This window comes from Scomber japonicus, chromosome 24, assembly GCF_027409825.1.
Source record: "Scomber japonicus isolate fScoJap1 chromosome 24, fScoJap1.pri, whole genome shotgun sequence".
Classification (NCBI taxonomy): domain Eukaryota; kingdom Metazoa; phylum Chordata; class Actinopteri; order Scombriformes; family Scombridae; genus Scomber; species Scomber japonicus.
The window spans coordinates 9,580,877-9,597,155 of NC_070601.1; the positions used below are offsets into that span (position 1 = coordinate 9,580,877).

The window sequence follows — 16,279 nt, forward strand, 5'->3', positions numbered from 1 at the left end:
GGCTCACAGCTCAGGTAGTATACTTACTGATTCATGTTTCTTGTGTGATTGAGTTGGTTTTTTTTTTTTTTTACATCGCATTACTCAAGTATAAGAGCAAAAAATCTTTGGATTCAGCTCCTTGATAATGCAGCAAGGAGAAAAAAAGTAAAACTAATAGGTATTGATAAGACTTAAAAACAGTGGTGTGAAATGTGTATACATTTAAACTATGGAATGCATATCCTACCTATATGACCGTATATATTGGACACAAACCTTTCATTATGTACTCACTATCTAATAAACTGAGCAAAAGGGAAGCTGTCCTTTAAGTGTACAATCCTTTCAACAGTCAGCATATCCAGTTTAAATGTTTAGCTCATTCTGATGCATCTGAATGAGCATCACCCCCACCCCCCCTCCAACACTTAAATGAAAGCAGAAATAAATACAAGAGACATTAACTTCTTTTGTTTTATTTATTCCACTCGCAGAGGGGACATTTTTAGTTTTCATCAACATTGACTGTCTGCAGACCTGTTGGAAAAACAAAAAGAGGACAAAACATTATTAAATTAAAATAAGATGTCTATTAAATCATTGGGGGAATGATCAAGTCAGTGGGCAGCAGGTTTACCTTTGCATGTGGTGACAGGAACGTATGTGACCAGGGTGTACAGTTTGTTGGGGGAGTCCTCATCCTCATTACGCTTCCTGGACAGGCGTACGCGTATCCTGTAGGGCACGTTCCTGCAACACACACAATGGTTATCGATCAAAGCAAGGTATCTTATGTGTTGCTGCAACTGTTACACTGGCCATTAGATTGTGTCATATTCCAATACTGTGTATATGTCTAAATGTTTGTCATTAGAGTAAAAAAAAAAGAATTTAATACAGTTGTGACAAGGGGTCCTTGATAATAGAGTGAAAACATCTGTGTAAGCTAAAACCTAACTTCTGAAAAGTCAGAGCATTTACATTTTTGACCTTTATACTAAAAACAGATAGTCAAAACTCCTAGTTTCTTGCAGTCTCTTTTTACTTGCTGACATTATTGAATGAAAAAATAAAAGATAACATCTCACTCATAAAGTTAAAGATTCATCAGTAAATCCTCCAGTAATCTTTAGCATCAATTGAGCACCACATTCAGTGTGTTCAATTTCTATACATCCACCTTCAAACCAACTACAGTTTACAGTGAATTTTCAGTGCTGATAATTCAATAATTAGAGCTGATAATCAACATTTCCACTTTACAGGAGATTGCTCTGATCTTACCTCACACCCTTGCTCCACACTGCCTTGTTCAGGCGAGTGTCGATACGGACATCAGGAGTTCCCATCTCCTTCACGGCGAACTTGCGGATCTCCTTGATGGCGCGGGGAGCCCTTTTCTTGAAACCTCTGCAGGGAGATGACACATTTGAAAATCAGACAGAATTGATACAGATTAATACTGCTGACACTTATTATAGAACTTAATAAAACACCCAACATTGTCTATGTATGTGAGGGGTTACTTTAAGACATTTCATTATAGCTTAATACTGTAGGTACACTATTTCAAGAACACATTTGTGCTCCTTTGAGACAAGTCATGTGCCATTAAATCTGACATTTTAAAGGATGAATAATAAAGTCATCAGCATGTTCAATGATGGTGATACAAACTTTCCTTGTAGCCAAAGTATGTGTATGTATTTGCTCCCATACATGCAACATAGATAAGAGTAAGGTAAACACAGGAGGACTAAATTTAAATGGGCATTTAAAAATCTATTTTCAGAATGGAGTAATAGTTTTGAAATTGAATTAACTTTAAATATTGGCCATACAAGGGAAGCAAATTAAGGTGATAACTACAAAAATGTAAATGTGACCTGTGCAAAAAATAAGCAGTGTTAATTCACAGTTATGTGAATATTGCCAACATAATCCTGTGATGCAGGTGGACATAATGTAACCATTCTTGTGTTTTCAAAGCTTAACTTTATAAGGTGAACTGTATTTAATAAAATAAAAGCACTGTTCACTGACAAAAACCAAAGCCATCATAGGTCTGCATTATGAGGCAACATAACGCATGTTTTTTTAAAACAGCGCATTATGGTCCCGAGTCTGTCTTCTTGCCATACTCACACTCCATGGATGCGCTTGTGGACATTGATGGTGTACTCTCTGGTCACCACCTCATTGATGGCTGAACGACCTTTCTTTTTCTCTCCTTTCTTGGTAGGGGCCATCTGTAAACAATATACACAGTTTAAGTTAAATTAGACTTCTAAAAATGTAACATAGGCGATACTACCTCTCATTTAGTAAAGGACAATCAAAAAGCAATTAAAAAAGCATTCACTTTGATGTATCAACAAGAAAATTATTTTGCAAACTTCTATCAGACACTTCACTACATGAATGCTTTGAGATTTGCTTCAAATGTCAAGTGTGTTACAAATAAAATGTAATATTGTTAAGATAGGTTCCTGCAAAGCAGTGGTTCCCAACCAGGGTGACAAATGGTAAGATTACAGGCCAGGATAAGATACAGAATAAAACAGTTTTCCTCTAATACTGTTTACTTCTTGTGCAAGTCCTCTTTCTAGAGCTACATGGTTAATCAATGAATTGATCAAAATGAGATTAAGCAGCAGCTATTAATAAATGAATGACGAACTAAAATATGTACATAAGCTAGTTTAAGCTTCTCAAATGTGCTTTATTATTGCTTTCCTATGCCACACATGAGTGCCTCTAAGTTTAAGACGGCTGGTCAATCAATACTGCACATTTGAAGACATTAGACTGTCGGAAACTTCAATGGATATTTAATTTTAAACAATAATCAGCAACTTAGAAAATGCAACATGTGAGGAGGAGTCCCATTTAGACTTAGCTACTGTATTAAGAGTCACAGGCCAAAATATTAGGAACCAAGCGCTCTAACGCACCTGTAAGATACTAGTAGGATAAAAGTCAATAAATGTGAACTATAAACAGCAATTCAGACGTGCACTAGTACTTTTAATTATGCATAATATCGTATATCCACTGTTTGTGGCTCAGACGGGGCGAGCACAGAGCTGCCGGGCTAAATGAAGCCAGAGTGCTAATATTCACCGTTTAAAATTAACTATACCGACGTAAAACCGCCTCAAAACCGATATAGAAAAGACAACAGAGCACTAATGTATGTATTTATGGTGGATGGGTCGTTAAATGTCGCTTTAATATCACAGGATGGAGTTAGATTGAAGAAAGAAAAATCCCAGAAAATTTACTCACATCGGCTCGCGGATGAGGCGGAAGTCGGAAGGACGGATCTAACGCTGAGGCTGGTGGGTAAAGGAAACCGGTCCGGTAAATGTGATGTCCGTCCAAAACAAACACACAACTTATAGTTCCGCCCCGAAAGAAACAAAAAGCGAACATTTAGGAGAAACTTGCCATTTAATTGAATTATCTTTTCATTATATGATGCATTATCAGTGCATTATCAGACTATTTAGACAAAGCATTAACTCAAAGAATAAATTTTGGCGTTGAATGCCTCTATTCTGCTGCTTAGGTGTCACAATCTTTTGTTTAGGAACATGTATGGCATGGAATAAAAAATAATATTGTGAACAATGTACATTGATTTTCACTTTAGAATCCAGACAATAACAATATCGTTTGACAACAATATTACTTTTGGACAAAACGTTACTATTTTTTAATACTACTGTTTTGTTGTCTGTGTACTTATTTATTGTTCTTATTTTTTCCTATCCACTTGTTGGTACAATAACATGTTTCCTCACTGTGGGACTAATAAAGGCTTATCTTATCTTATTTCAATGAGGACACAAAAAATAGCTTATAAATATTTTAAGATATAACTTAAAAACAGGTATTTTGACCATTTACAGCATAATAGATCTTTAGTAGAGACTTGCTTTGTCTTCAACAAACTGGTTTCAAATGACACAAACAATGATTTAAAGTGGCCATTTTGATATAATTGTAATTTAACAGTTGATCTCCTTTATGGACAGCTTGATTTACTGTAAAAGTTTAGGTGTATTTTTGTGTGCCTACATTTTCATATTTTTTTCCATTCATTTGGCTCATTCCTAAGTTGGTTGTACGTCAAATTCAGCACTTACCTGAAAATGCAAAAGTTTGCATTTAGAGGCTGCCTTTATAGCTTTTGTTAAAAATCATTTAATCTGACAATTTTGATGAAAAAGGTTCACAGTTACACTTACTTTCATTACAATTTAAGAAATGTCATTCTACATTTATTTTACAACATTAAAAAAATACAGCGTTAAACCAGGTAGCGTTCTTTGCACATCCCAGAGCTGACCTTGAACCTTAAACAAAAGAAACATGTAGTAGGAAAATGCGTCTTCAACACCATCATAGATTTGCGGTCAAGCTTAATATCGTGGGCTACGACTTCATAGCCCCATTTCTGCATGTCTGTAATGTCACTTTAAAGGCACAGTTGCATCACTGGGCGGAGGTGTCATGTTGAATCCAGGTTTCTAAGACAACAGCCTTTTTCCATTTTTATTCTGTTCGGGTGCAATACTGATGCCGGTTTGTCCATTCAATTTGTGATCCGGCACTCACAACATGCATAACCTGCTTTTTTTCCTCTTTTCTGTTCAAGCGCCTCTTGTTGAGCTAATTCCTTTTTAAACCATCACATCCCAGAGGTCAGTTTATCCACCTGTACAAGTCTTTTTTTTTTTATTGTGACTCTGGATGCTCATCCACTGGGACACAGAAAATAGATGTGGAGTTCAAATTAATTATCTGTTCAGTCATGTTTATCTAAGCAGTCTAGTGTCTTTTCCTATTGGGAACATTTCAGTTCCTTTTTGGACGGTGTGCGCTGGTGAAAGGGTATGGAGAGGAGTTCCACATGGCAATGCTGTTGCTCTGGTACTCTGCAGTCTATAAGTGTGCTCTGCACCCATTTCAGTTCATTTCAGGGGAGACATTGCCAAACCATTCAAAACAAACACATCAAGCAAAAGAAAAAGCAGTTCTCAGTAACGCTTCCAACAGACTAACAGTTGTAACAAATTACATTCAGTGAGGGAATAGTTTGGCAGTGCTTATTTGTGAGAAACATTCATTCAAGTCCCTGCAGGATGTTTCAGTGTTGTTGGTCAGTAACTTCTCTGCAGCTGCTTCTATAGATATGCTCTGCAGATATGTTGTGATATGACGTAAACAAAAATAATAACATCAAGAGTCACATTATTTTTAAAAGGCTGAACAGTCACTTCATACAAAGCAAAAGACCCGTTACAAAAAATCAACATCTAACCATTTTAATGCACAGTTGTAGTAACCAATGCACAATATACAAAAACAAAACAGTCATTTTAACTTGGTTAGGCAGGTGAAACTGACAATTAAAAAGACGCTCTAAAACATTGTAATGCACAAAAAAAAGTTGACTTTTTTTTTTCTTTTTTTTTTTAGGTGTGTTTTACGTTTCTCATACAAGGTTCATTACACACCTCCATAGGCTAGAATGTCCAGTAGTCTATGGCACAGCGCTTGCTGATCATCCAAAACATGTCAGGCATAACTGAGACTCACATTTTTGCTGTGTTTCTAAACTAAAAATGTTATGTATTTAATGAAGTGGGACAGAGTCAGGGAGAGTTAGGGGCTAGAACAAGTAAAGGCATAGACGCTTTTACTTTCATGTGTTTGACCCAATAAACCCATTTTCTCTCAGGACACACACACCTCAGGCTGTGCTGTACTGAGTTTACTACTGCCAGCTGCAGCAACGTCGGTCGCTGCTGGTGCTGACCCACCATCGCATCTTTCTGGGGCCGGAGCCTGGCCAGACATGGTCCTTCTAAAGAGACGCATGCTCATCTGCAGCAGCTCATTGTCTACCACAGGTGTAGTGGGGTACTGCTTAGTCAGGCCCTGGAGAAAAAAAGGTGTAGGACATTTAAAACACAATTCTCATAACAATTGTTGTTGTAAGGTGAGTAAATTTAAATGAGAAACTATTTAGTAAATATAAACACTTTGTAATTAGCAGTATCGAATTATTTATCTTGCCAGTGATTGGATGACATCTACCTTGTCATTTTTTAACAGCTGCCGGCGGATTGCAAAGTCCCTGCGAGCGCACAGAGCCTTGCAGCATGGTCCCAAGTTGGTCAGTAAACCTGCCCTCTCCACCCGTCTGTTCAGGGCCGCCATATTCAAGGCTCCGAGGTCATGCTCGAACAGCTTGTCAGCATCTGGAGGGACGGAGTTGACAGAATGTAACGCTGATATATCACACAGAAATATTACAAATCATAGTGGTAAAAACACAATTTAATTATCCGACAATGTAAAACTCACCTTTGGGGTCGTCCAGCTCAGATTTGCACACCTCTTTGACTTGCTCCAGGAGCGCAGGTCCAGCAAGTCGCTTAGAGATGCCTGCCCTGAGGAGCACGGCCCCAGGGGTGAACCGGAGCAATGCTGCCCCTGCCGCCCGGGGCTCCTGCTTCTTTTTGGGCATCAGGCTGGACCAATCAACATCAATCACATCCAGAGGACCTGCCAACACATGACAACAGAGGGCTTAACTTACATAACTAAGACATTACACAATGTATCATTGGAAAATTAAGTCTCTCTTATCATTCAAAAATAATTTCTAATGATGGGCTGATGTGTTTCAGATTTCTGACATGCAGTTTTGGAAATAAATCATTCAATCTTTTAGGCATAAGTGAACAAAATTATGGACAGATGAACAGAAATTCAATTTACATAACATTCCCAAATGGTCGAAGTATTTCCTGGTACCTGTAGTTTTCTCGTCGTCCTGTTGATCCTCTTTCTTTTGGCTGTCAGCCAGGATCTCATCCAGCTCATCATCACTGATTGGCTCATACTCCTCCCCAACTGATGCCACTGACTGTCCATCGTCTTCTTTCACATCATCCTCTCCTGAGAACAAAGCACATGCAGATTTCTTTAAAATTCGCTGTAGAATATTAAGAAAAAGGGTCATAAAAACGAAAATATGCTTTTGTGTTTTACCGTCGATGCTGTCAGCCTTCTCCAGCTCTCCAATGAGGTGGTGACTGTTGCTTGGTTTCTCAGGCTCTGCAGGGCTGAATGCCTCTCTTGGCAGCAGGGGCTCGTAGTCACTCCTGTCTTGCCTCATCATGTCTCCTCGCAGGTCTCCTCTCATGTCACCCCTAAGGTCCCCACGTCCTGGAGCCCTGGAGTCCCCATGGGGTGGTAGGTCCATCATCATCATCCTCTCCCTCTCTCGATCGCCGCCTCTTTCACCCCTGCTCTCTCTCTCCCGCTCCCTCTCTCGCTCTCGTTCGTGCTGCTGGATGAGTCCTTCGGGAAGTAAGCGTTCCCTGTCCCTGATATCCCGCTCTCTTAGGAGAGGTTCACGGCCAGGACGCATGAGCAGAGGCTCCCGTCCCCTGCTAGGCCAGTCTCTAGGTTCAGGTTCCCAGTCTCTCTGTTGTTGAAGCGGCTGTTGGAGGAGCAGGGGCTGCTGCTGCTGCTGCTGTTGCTGCTGCTGAGGCCGCAGGTCCTTTCGGTCCCGTTCCCGCTCGAACTGCTCCCTGTCTCTCTCCCGCTCTCGACTGTCGTAGGAGCCAGCGCGGGACTGGGACCTGGCCTGCCTCTCAGAGTCAGGAGAGCTGCGTCTCGAGCTGTGGCTGCGGGAATCCTGCCGGTCTGTAAGACAAGATGAGACAATACAAGTTAGTTTTAATTGGGCATAATCCTGGTGGTAGAGTTCACAAAAAGTGAAGATATAATAGATTCTGTTTCATGTTCAGCAATATGGTGTAAAGATAACTTTATATTTAAGTACCTGATGAGGTGCTGCGGCTGGGCTCTCCTCTCCTCAACTGGTCAATTCGAGACTTCCTCTCAGCCCCTGGAGGTTCAGACACCACCGGCCTTTCTCTCTCCCGCTCTCTCTCCCTTTCCCGGTCACGCGAGTTGGTGCCCTGAAGTCGGCCCCGGCGAGATCGTTGACCCTGGGCATCATCCCGGTGGGCTGACTCGTTGGAGGGCGAGCGCAGGCGCCTGGATGATGTGCGGCTCTGGTTGCTACCCATGCTGCTGCTGCGTGCCTGCTCTGGGGGAGGTTTGCGGAGCAGTGGCTGGGACATGAGGGGCTGTGGAGTCAGAGTCTGAAGCAGCATTGGAGGATCCTGGGGGAGCAATGGGGCAATGGGTGGGGGGTTGCACCTCTCCCTGCCCACCCTGGGGCCACTACCCCTCCTCAGAGGCTCAGCTGGAGCCCTCTCAGCAGGAGCCAGAGGAGCTGCTGGTTCCAGTGGTACTCCTCGGTCTGTGACGTCCTCATCTGACCAGTCGCTGAAGTTGTCCATTTTGGAGAGTGGAGACGGCTCTGCGTTGCCTCCAGGACCGCGGTGATCCGGCCTCATTGAGGGGGGTGGCGTCCGGGGACCTCTCTTCTTCTTACTGTGTGGCTGATGGGCTGAAGATTCTTCCTCAGACACATCAGATTCTCCTCCTCCTCGTTTCCTCTTTCGCTCAAGGGCCTTCTTCTTGGCTCCTTTCCTGGGGGAGTGTAAGGGTGGAGGCCCTTTTGCTGCACCACTGATTGGTGGCTCGGGGTTGAAACGGTCCCCTGCACTAGCCAGAGTGTTGGCAGCAACAATCTCCTCGTCTTTGCGCCCTTTCTTCAAACCCTTCCTCTGTGACTTTGTCTTCTTTTTGCCCTCCTCGTGAGACTGGGAGCCAGCGGTGTCTCTGTCTTCGCTGGCAATGGCCGCTGTTGTAGGAGCAGGAGGTGGTGTGGATTCTCGCTGGTCTCTGCCTCGTGTACGGGTGTCGGGCGGGATATCTGGAACGTGCTCCGCTCGTCTGTCGCCTCCTCTGGCTCGCTCCCCTCGAGGCTCCAGGTCCTCGTGGCGGTTGCGGGCTTCCCTTTTGTCCACAGCTCCTCTGCGCTCCTCATCCTTCCAGTGGCTGGGCTTCTCATCAGATGGAGTGGCCCTCGGTGGCGAACGCAACAAGGGCTCCTGGGGCCGCACCACCTGACTTAGCAGACGATGCTTATCCGCACCTGCACATGTACACAGAAGAAGAATAGCCACATTCAACACTATTTAAGCATCTCATTTACTGTAATTACAGTGAAAGCAGAACATAATGTAAAAGAGCTCTTCAGTTTGAATATCATTACATTGACGGTTCATTTATGGTCTTATCATTGTACCCAAAGTGCAATTTAAATTGGCAATTACTGAACTGGAAAGAAAACTAACAAACAAGAGTGCATTTTACTGTAGTGTGCATTATTTAAAGAATTATTTGACTTTGGTGCATTTCTGTTCACTTTAATATTGTTTCATTATGCAGTAAATAACAATTTTTTGCAGGTCAGCCAATATTGGAATGCTAGAGCAAAGTTAGACCAAAGAGAAATAAAACTTTAAAATGACATCCTGCATCATGATTCCCCCTTTTTATCATGCATCATGATTCCCCCTTTTTTTTCAAAGGGTGTGCTGGAATTAGACAAGAGGTGCATTCCCCATTAAAGAGTGTGTCCTTTCAAAAAGAATTTCCCTACTGTCAGATGGAGGCGGACACACTGGGCTGGGGAGCAGGGGCTGTGGGTGGAGCTTGGCCGGCCCTCGGCCAATCGGGCGCTCACTTTTCTCTTCGGTGCTGTTGTAGCCGTCGCTGTCGGCCGGACTGACGTCGCCGGGTCTTCTCTTAGGTGAGGGTCGGGTGGGGCTCGGGCTGCTCTCCACTCTGTGCCTCTTACGGCTAGAGGAAGAGAACGAGAGTAGAGGATTGTTTGTTTTGAATATAAATGATCTCGATAAGGCCACATTTTTTATTTCTGGAGGATTTAAATGGAATTTGACACGATTTGTGTTGTGATATTTATGAAACTCAAAAATAATTAGATTTCTTTGATACATGCCTCGTCTTGCGATCGTCCCGGGTTTCTCTGACAGGGCGGTCGTCTCTGGTGTCCTCTCTCCTCTCCCGCCTCTCCTCCCTCCCCCTCTCGCGTTCCTCCCACTCCCGCTGCCTCTCCCGCTCCCGCTGCTCCCTCTCTCTCTCCCTCTCCCGTTCGCGCTCCTTCCTCTCCCTCTCCCTCTCCCGTTCTTCCCTCTCTCTCTCCCGCTCCTCGCGCTCCCTTTCCCTCTCCCGGTCTCTCTCCCTGTCCCTCTCTCTCTCCCTGTCTCGTTCCCGCTCCCGCTCTCTCTCCCTGGCGCGCTCCCTCTCGGCCTCCCTCTCCTTCTCTCGCTCCTTTTCCTTCTCCCTTTCGCGCTCCCTGTCTCGCTCTTTCTCCCTTTCTCGCTCCCTGTCCCGCTCCCTTTCTCTCTCGCGCTCCCGGTCGCGGGTCCTGTCATCCCGTCTCTCCTCCGCCCTGTCTCCCCGGCGCTCGTCCCTCCTCTCCTCCCTCTCGGGTTCCTCTGATCTCCCCTGGTGTCTATTTGGAGAAGCTGCTCTTTGATCTGGGAAAACACATTTAACATAAGAAAATCCAATTAATTCAACATGGTTTTTAATTAGCTGTGCATGTACAACATTTTGTATATCATCCTTGAGGAGCTATCTGAGTTGCTGTTTTGTGACCTATTTCTGACGCCCACCTCTCTCTCGGTTGTCTCTGCGATCCCGTTCACCGTGCCCTCCTCTCCTGTCATAGGAGGAGTCCCTGGCCGGCTCTCCTCTTCGGTCGCCCTCGTAGCGGTCTCGGTCTGAACCCCTCTCAGAGCTTCTTTCGGTAGCGCCGCGGTCCGTGCTCCTCTCCGTGCTCCGTTCACGCACCGCACTGCTTCGTGACTCCCAGTTGTCGTGGCTGCTTTCCAGCTGGGAACCTCTGGAGTTCCTGTTGGAACCTGATGGAGGAAAAAAACGATCACTTTACACACACACATATAGGAAAAGTGAAATTGGGGATTTAAAGGATTTAAGCAATAGTATGTGTTATTTGTAATGTCAGTTCTCGCCTTTATCGGGTATTTCGTTGGCACGGCCTCTCCCTCGTCCGTTCCTCTCAGGCCTGTCTGTCCTGTTGTCCGTCCTTCCTTCCGCTCTCCCTCCATCTTCACGTCCGTAACCTCTCCCGTAACTCCTGTCGTCCTGGTTGGGTTCCTCCTTCCTGTGAGTCTCAGTCCTGTCCCTTTCCCTCTCCTTTTCTCGCTCTCTGTCCTTCTCTCTCTCCTTCTCCCGTTCCCTCTCTCGTTCCCGCTCACGGTCACGCCGCTCCAGGGACTCTCGGCTCGAGCGGGTCTCTGTCCTGCTGTCTCTGGAGTCCTTCGCGTCCCTGCTGTCTCGGTGGTCGCGAGACTCTCGAGTCGTTTCCCTTCCTCTATCGCGACCATCCCGTCGATCTCGGGCATCTCTGTTGTCCCTGTCGTCGCGACTGTCCCGCGATGACACCTGCTCAGAGTCATAGTCCCGGTCGTCACGGACGCTGTCTTTCTCTCGCTTGCTGCGGCTTTCTGTTTGCAAGAGAGATAAATCTTAGAAAACTGACGATTGAGATGACTGCAATTGTATTTCCAAATTAATTTCTACATTTGCGAACATAATCCAATCAATGCTGTGCAAAATGTGACAAGATAAAAAAGAACAATTGGAATTATTATTTAATGATTCAAATGTAATTTGTAAGTTTTTCTTTTTTCACTCTAAGAACTTTAACTGACTCGGATACCCCCTTTAATAAAAACTACTACGAAGTCCCAGAAGAGCAGGTTCTTTGTATTCTGACCAATCAAAAACACTGATGTGAGTAGACTGCAAATTTAGTATAATTTATGAATATTCATTTTGTTGAGGTTATGTATAAATCACTCATTAAGTCAAGGATCTAAACATTTCAATTTGTGTGTGTGACAAAAAGTGAAACTACATCTAAAGACGTGTGAAACAAGACGAACAAATATAATAATAGAATATAAAGATACCATCTCTGCGCTCATGTCTGCGCTCCTGTGCGGGCGGACTCCTCTCCCTCTCACCACGGCTCCTCTCGCGGCCCCTCGAGTGGCGCCTGCCGGGGCTCGACCTGTCAGAACGACGGTGGGGCGAGGAGGTGTCATGGGAGGCGGGGGGTGACCGGGAGCGGCGGGAGCTTGGAGGTGAGGAGGCGGAGGCCGCTGCTGCTGCACTTCGGTGGTAGGTGGGTGAGGATGAGCGGCGGCGGCGAGGAGGGGAGGGAGAATTACGCTGGGCGGAGGAGCCAGAGTGGGAGGAAGGGGAGCGGTGGTGGGGAGGAGTGGGGGTGCGCTGGTGGCGTGGAGGAGAAGGTGACCTGCGGTGACAAAGGCTGGTTATTTCATTGCAGGCGTCAGGTCCAGTGTTTACTGATTAAAATATACTGTCATGAAGCAGCATCATTATCAAATGATACTAAAGACGAGTCGTAGTTTTGTAGGTTTAAGCCTGCAGTGAAAATTACTACTTGATGGTTAACACGTGCTAACCTGCGAGAAGGGGAGGTCAGTGCAGCTTTATGGGACGTAGCTTTGGGAGAGGCGGATTTCTTCCTGGCTGAGGGTGAAGCACCCCTGGAGGGAGATGACACACTACCAGAACGCTCTTCTGATGTCACTGAACGCTTGGCCTTGTGGGAGCTGTCTGATTGGTCCCTATAAAAGAACAAGTTTATATTCAAGATGAGCATTAAAAGTAGCAGGTGAGATAATTGCTTTATGTGGTGATGACAGCTGAGAAATTCCTATTGTCTGCACTGTACCTGCGTTTTTCCTTCTTCTCTTTGTGTTTCTCTGTATCTCGTCCCCGATCTTTCCCTTCTTTCAGCTTCTCCTCAGACTTCTCCTTGTTTTTGTGTTTGCCCTTGTGTTTCTTCCCCATCACAGGGAGATCCAGGGGGACTGGGGGAGGAGGACTCGGGGTACGGGGTCCTTTCTTCTTGCTGTGGCCTCCTTTTGAGGACCTGGTTGGGAGACAACAGAAAATATCCATCATATCTTCCTCTAATAGGCATATAATTCTCAGGTACTATTTTACTGAACATGTATGTGTGCAGTTATTTGTCATTTGTTTGCAACTGTCACCAATAAACTGCAGTGAAGTATCGATTCCTAGCTGACAGTTTATCTCCACCTTCATGAATTTGGTTAGTAGAATTTATGGCATAAAAACATGATGTTCATTCAAATATCTTATGTGTCAAACTGAGTGAAGTTTTGATGGTAACTGTTGAAAAAGAGGTAAAAATGTGTTTGGATAGTGTGTTCATTGCATCCTGGTAACTAACACAGCAACAGGGTTAAAAACAGAACTCCCTGACAGAGGAAACAAACAAATGCACGAAAACATAACAGAACCACAGACTCCTACCTGGCAGGTTCTGACACAGGTGAGGATACTGACATCTTCTTCTCTTTCTTCCCAGAGCCTGGCCCTTTGGTTGCACTTTTGTGTTTTGGGGAGCCACTGGACTTCCTGGATGAGGGGGAATCTTTAGAGCTTAACTGCTCGGGGGAGGCCTGAGGGACAGAGATCACAGATCAGTGCGTGCAGTGACTTGCCCTGGAAGTCAAGCCCCAACATCCAGAGGCTTAACAAGCAGTAAGACTCCGTAAAGTAACTAACATAAGTGAATGTTGTTACTTACCTTGGGCATGGCGGTGGCTCGTGTTTTGGCGGAGGTCTCGTCCTTCTTGATGACGATCTCCTCTCTCTTTTCCAGGTTTTCCTGCTCCAGTTTCATCAGCTCACGTTGAATCTTCTGGCGCTTCATCTCTAGGGATAACTCGTAGTCGTAGTCACCGATATCTGAGTCTGAAAGTCAAAAAAACATCACAGGCTTCAAAAAAAAGTAAAAATCTAAGAATCTCCTTTAAGCCTCTTAAGGCCACAGTTAAACATCATCTAACGTGTACATCAGTGACAAAATTCCAAACCAGATGACCAACCATTTAAATTAATAATCAATATGATCAAACTTTAAAATTAAAAAAAGCTGTTGAACCTTCACGATTTGTTTCCCACTCTGTGGGCTCTTCTTCACTGGCTGGTGTGCGCTCCTTCGTGATCTTTATATCCTCCTTCTCTCTGTGTCTGCCTCTGGAGGAATCTCTCTGCTGTAAATGGACACACACAGATTTAATAAGAATGACGCAGACATGTTGCATTGCTTCCTGTTCCTCTCCTCTCTGCACGTCCTCCCTCTCACCCTGTGAGCATTACACCTGTTATCATAGTAGCCAGCTTATTTAACACTGAATTCAAACCACCAACATAATAGAAGTATTATACTAAATCTGTGGAGTATTCCTTTAAAAGCAGAGACTGTAAGAGCAGAGAACTTACTCTTGCTGTGGGGGATATGGGCTCGTCTGGATCTCGCTTCAGGTTTTCTGGGTCAACATCCTGTCTTTTATTCTTCATCCTCTCCCGCAGATCACCTGTGGGCCTCTCTGCTGACCTGCTCCATTTAGAAGCACACATAACAGCAAGAGAAATGGGAATGATATACTTACATCACATAGGAGATGCTGAAAGAATGAATCAGGATTGAAACAAGCCATCTTACCGGCTAAAGCTAAATCCTTTGCCTCGTGGCTGAGTTCCATGTGTGTAGCGACAAGTGTTGCCGTAACTGCAATTACCGGTCTTCAACCAATTTCTACAGTGACTCTGAAGGACACGAACAAATAAAGCTGATGAGATAAACAACATCCAATGAAATTATACATATTCTTCTAAAAACAAACAGATATGCAATATACTTTTAAAGAGTCCGCTCTTTGCAGCAGAGTTAACTCTTATTTATTAACAAGGACAAACAGGTATGAAAAACAAATAAATAAATTATGGCAGTCTAGGTTGTACATACGTCAGCAGCATTACTCCCAGTGCTGGGGCCGAGTCTTTCGAACACGCTTGGTCGGCGAGAGGGGGCGGCAGGATTGCCGGTGCTGCTGGTCGTGGTGGTACTGCTGCTGCTGCTGTCAGATATGGTTTTTGAATTCTCCACTGTTACCTTCCGCCTGATCTTGGACATTCTGCAGGACTGGAAATGTGACAAACAACGCTTTATTACACATATGCTGGCATGTAATCTTCTGCATCAATATAACTGTACACTACTACGCTTATAGAAAAAGCAGTGTAGTAACATGTAAGTAAAATAAAATAATAACACTGAGGCAGGACACTATGGATCTAGAGGTAGGTCAAGGATGCAAGATAACATTACAAGCAATATTTTTGAATATAAGCCATTAACCTTTCTCTGTTGTGCGACTCAGGTGCATTGTAGTTGATAAGCAGAGCATGAATTCATTCATTCTGGGTGCATTTCTACAGATAAAAGCATCCCAAACATTACCTTTAATGTAGCAACATTCCTGAGAGGTAATATTGAATAGACTGGACTGATTTATTGCTTCTCACGTCCTAAACATGTGTGTTTTGGTCTGTCTGTTGTTGTCTGCTGCTGTTACTGCTCTGCGCTAACTTCATAACGAGCATGATAGCTTCAGGTTAGCAGTAGTACCCAGCTAATTGCATCAATTTAACGCTATTGCTTATACGCACAAGTGTTTTAGATTCATATTAACATGCAAATGAGATTCTAGTGTTTTGGTTGATGCCTAATAGACCGTATATTATATTACATACATGCTTTCTGTGAGAGAAAACAAGCAAATGGAGGCTAAAGTTAGCTCAACCAAAGCGCTAAAGGCCTTCAAGCCGCCTGTAGTAGCATGCACGTTAGACAATGAGCGGATAAAAAACGGCTTCTCACCCAAGATATTGAGTCGGTGTCGCATCTACTTTTGTCCAGTGAGTGGATTCAGTATTTCAGTAAAAATAACAATGCTATTCTGTTAAAGCAGAGGCAAAAACTGCCCGCAGTGCCTTCATGTTGGCGGACGGTGTACGTCATATGCCGTCTTCTTCTTCTGTGGTGGTGACGGAAGTTGTATCATAGTGGCTGCCGTGTTCTTCTTCTGTGGTGGTAACATAGACTATAAAAGGGTGGTAAGGGAAACTGTCTCATAATGGCTGTGTAGCAATTACACATTATACACCACTCCCTTTTTTTAGTATTATGAGCTATTTTAATCTATTTCTTGAGTTGAATTTTCTTTATAGAGTCTCAGCACAAACTTTTCTCTAAATACCACACTAAATAATGTATAATATCTTACAAATAATGAAAAATCAATGACCTTTATTGACCTCTACTGTATGTAAATGTATTAAAACATCCTGCTGCATCACACTTGATTTCTCCTCCTGACACATCAAGATAAGGCAT

The 16,279-nt window shown here is 43.9% G+C and overlaps 2 protein-coding genes across 2 annotated transcripts; both read right to left on the reverse strand.

The window, feature by feature from the left end:
• Nucleotides 1-447: 447 nt before the first annotated feature.
• On the reverse strand, nucleotides 448-3,332 carry rpl31 (ribosomal protein L31). The gene is made up of 5 exons (XM_053314433.1): nucleotides 3,271-3,332; nucleotides 2,128-2,231; nucleotides 1,267-1,392; nucleotides 620-732; nucleotides 448-519 (listed from the first exon to the last, which is right to left on the reverse strand). The coding sequence occupies exons 2-5, from the start codon at nucleotides 2,229-2,231 to the stop codon at nucleotides 488-490; spliced, it is 375 nt and encodes a 124-aa protein (XP_053170408.1). The 5' UTR covers nucleotides 3,271-3,332; the 3' UTR covers nucleotides 448-487.
• Nucleotides 3,333-5,231: 1,899 nt separating this feature from the next.
• Nucleotides 5,232-15,897, reverse strand: zc3h13 (zinc finger CCCH-type containing 13). The gene is made up of 20 exons (XM_053314586.1): nucleotides 15,764-15,897; nucleotides 14,849-15,025; nucleotides 14,546-14,649; nucleotides 14,323-14,437; nucleotides 13,982-14,093; nucleotides 13,625-13,791; nucleotides 13,348-13,496; nucleotides 12,740-12,940; nucleotides 12,468-12,632; nucleotides 11,949-12,295; nucleotides 10,986-11,480; nucleotides 10,626-10,874; nucleotides 9,947-10,487; nucleotides 9,587-9,786; nucleotides 7,850-9,076; nucleotides 7,051-7,710; nucleotides 6,814-6,957; nucleotides 6,361-6,561; nucleotides 6,091-6,254; nucleotides 5,232-5,931 (listed from the first exon to the last, which is right to left on the reverse strand). The coding sequence occupies exons 2-20, from the start codon at nucleotides 15,014-15,016 to the stop codon at nucleotides 5,728-5,730; spliced, it is 5,613 nt and encodes a 1,870-aa protein (XP_053170561.1). The 5' UTR covers nucleotides 15,017-15,025; nucleotides 15,764-15,897; the 3' UTR covers nucleotides 5,232-5,727.
• Between the last annotated feature and the right edge of the window lie 382 nt (nucleotides 15,898-16,279).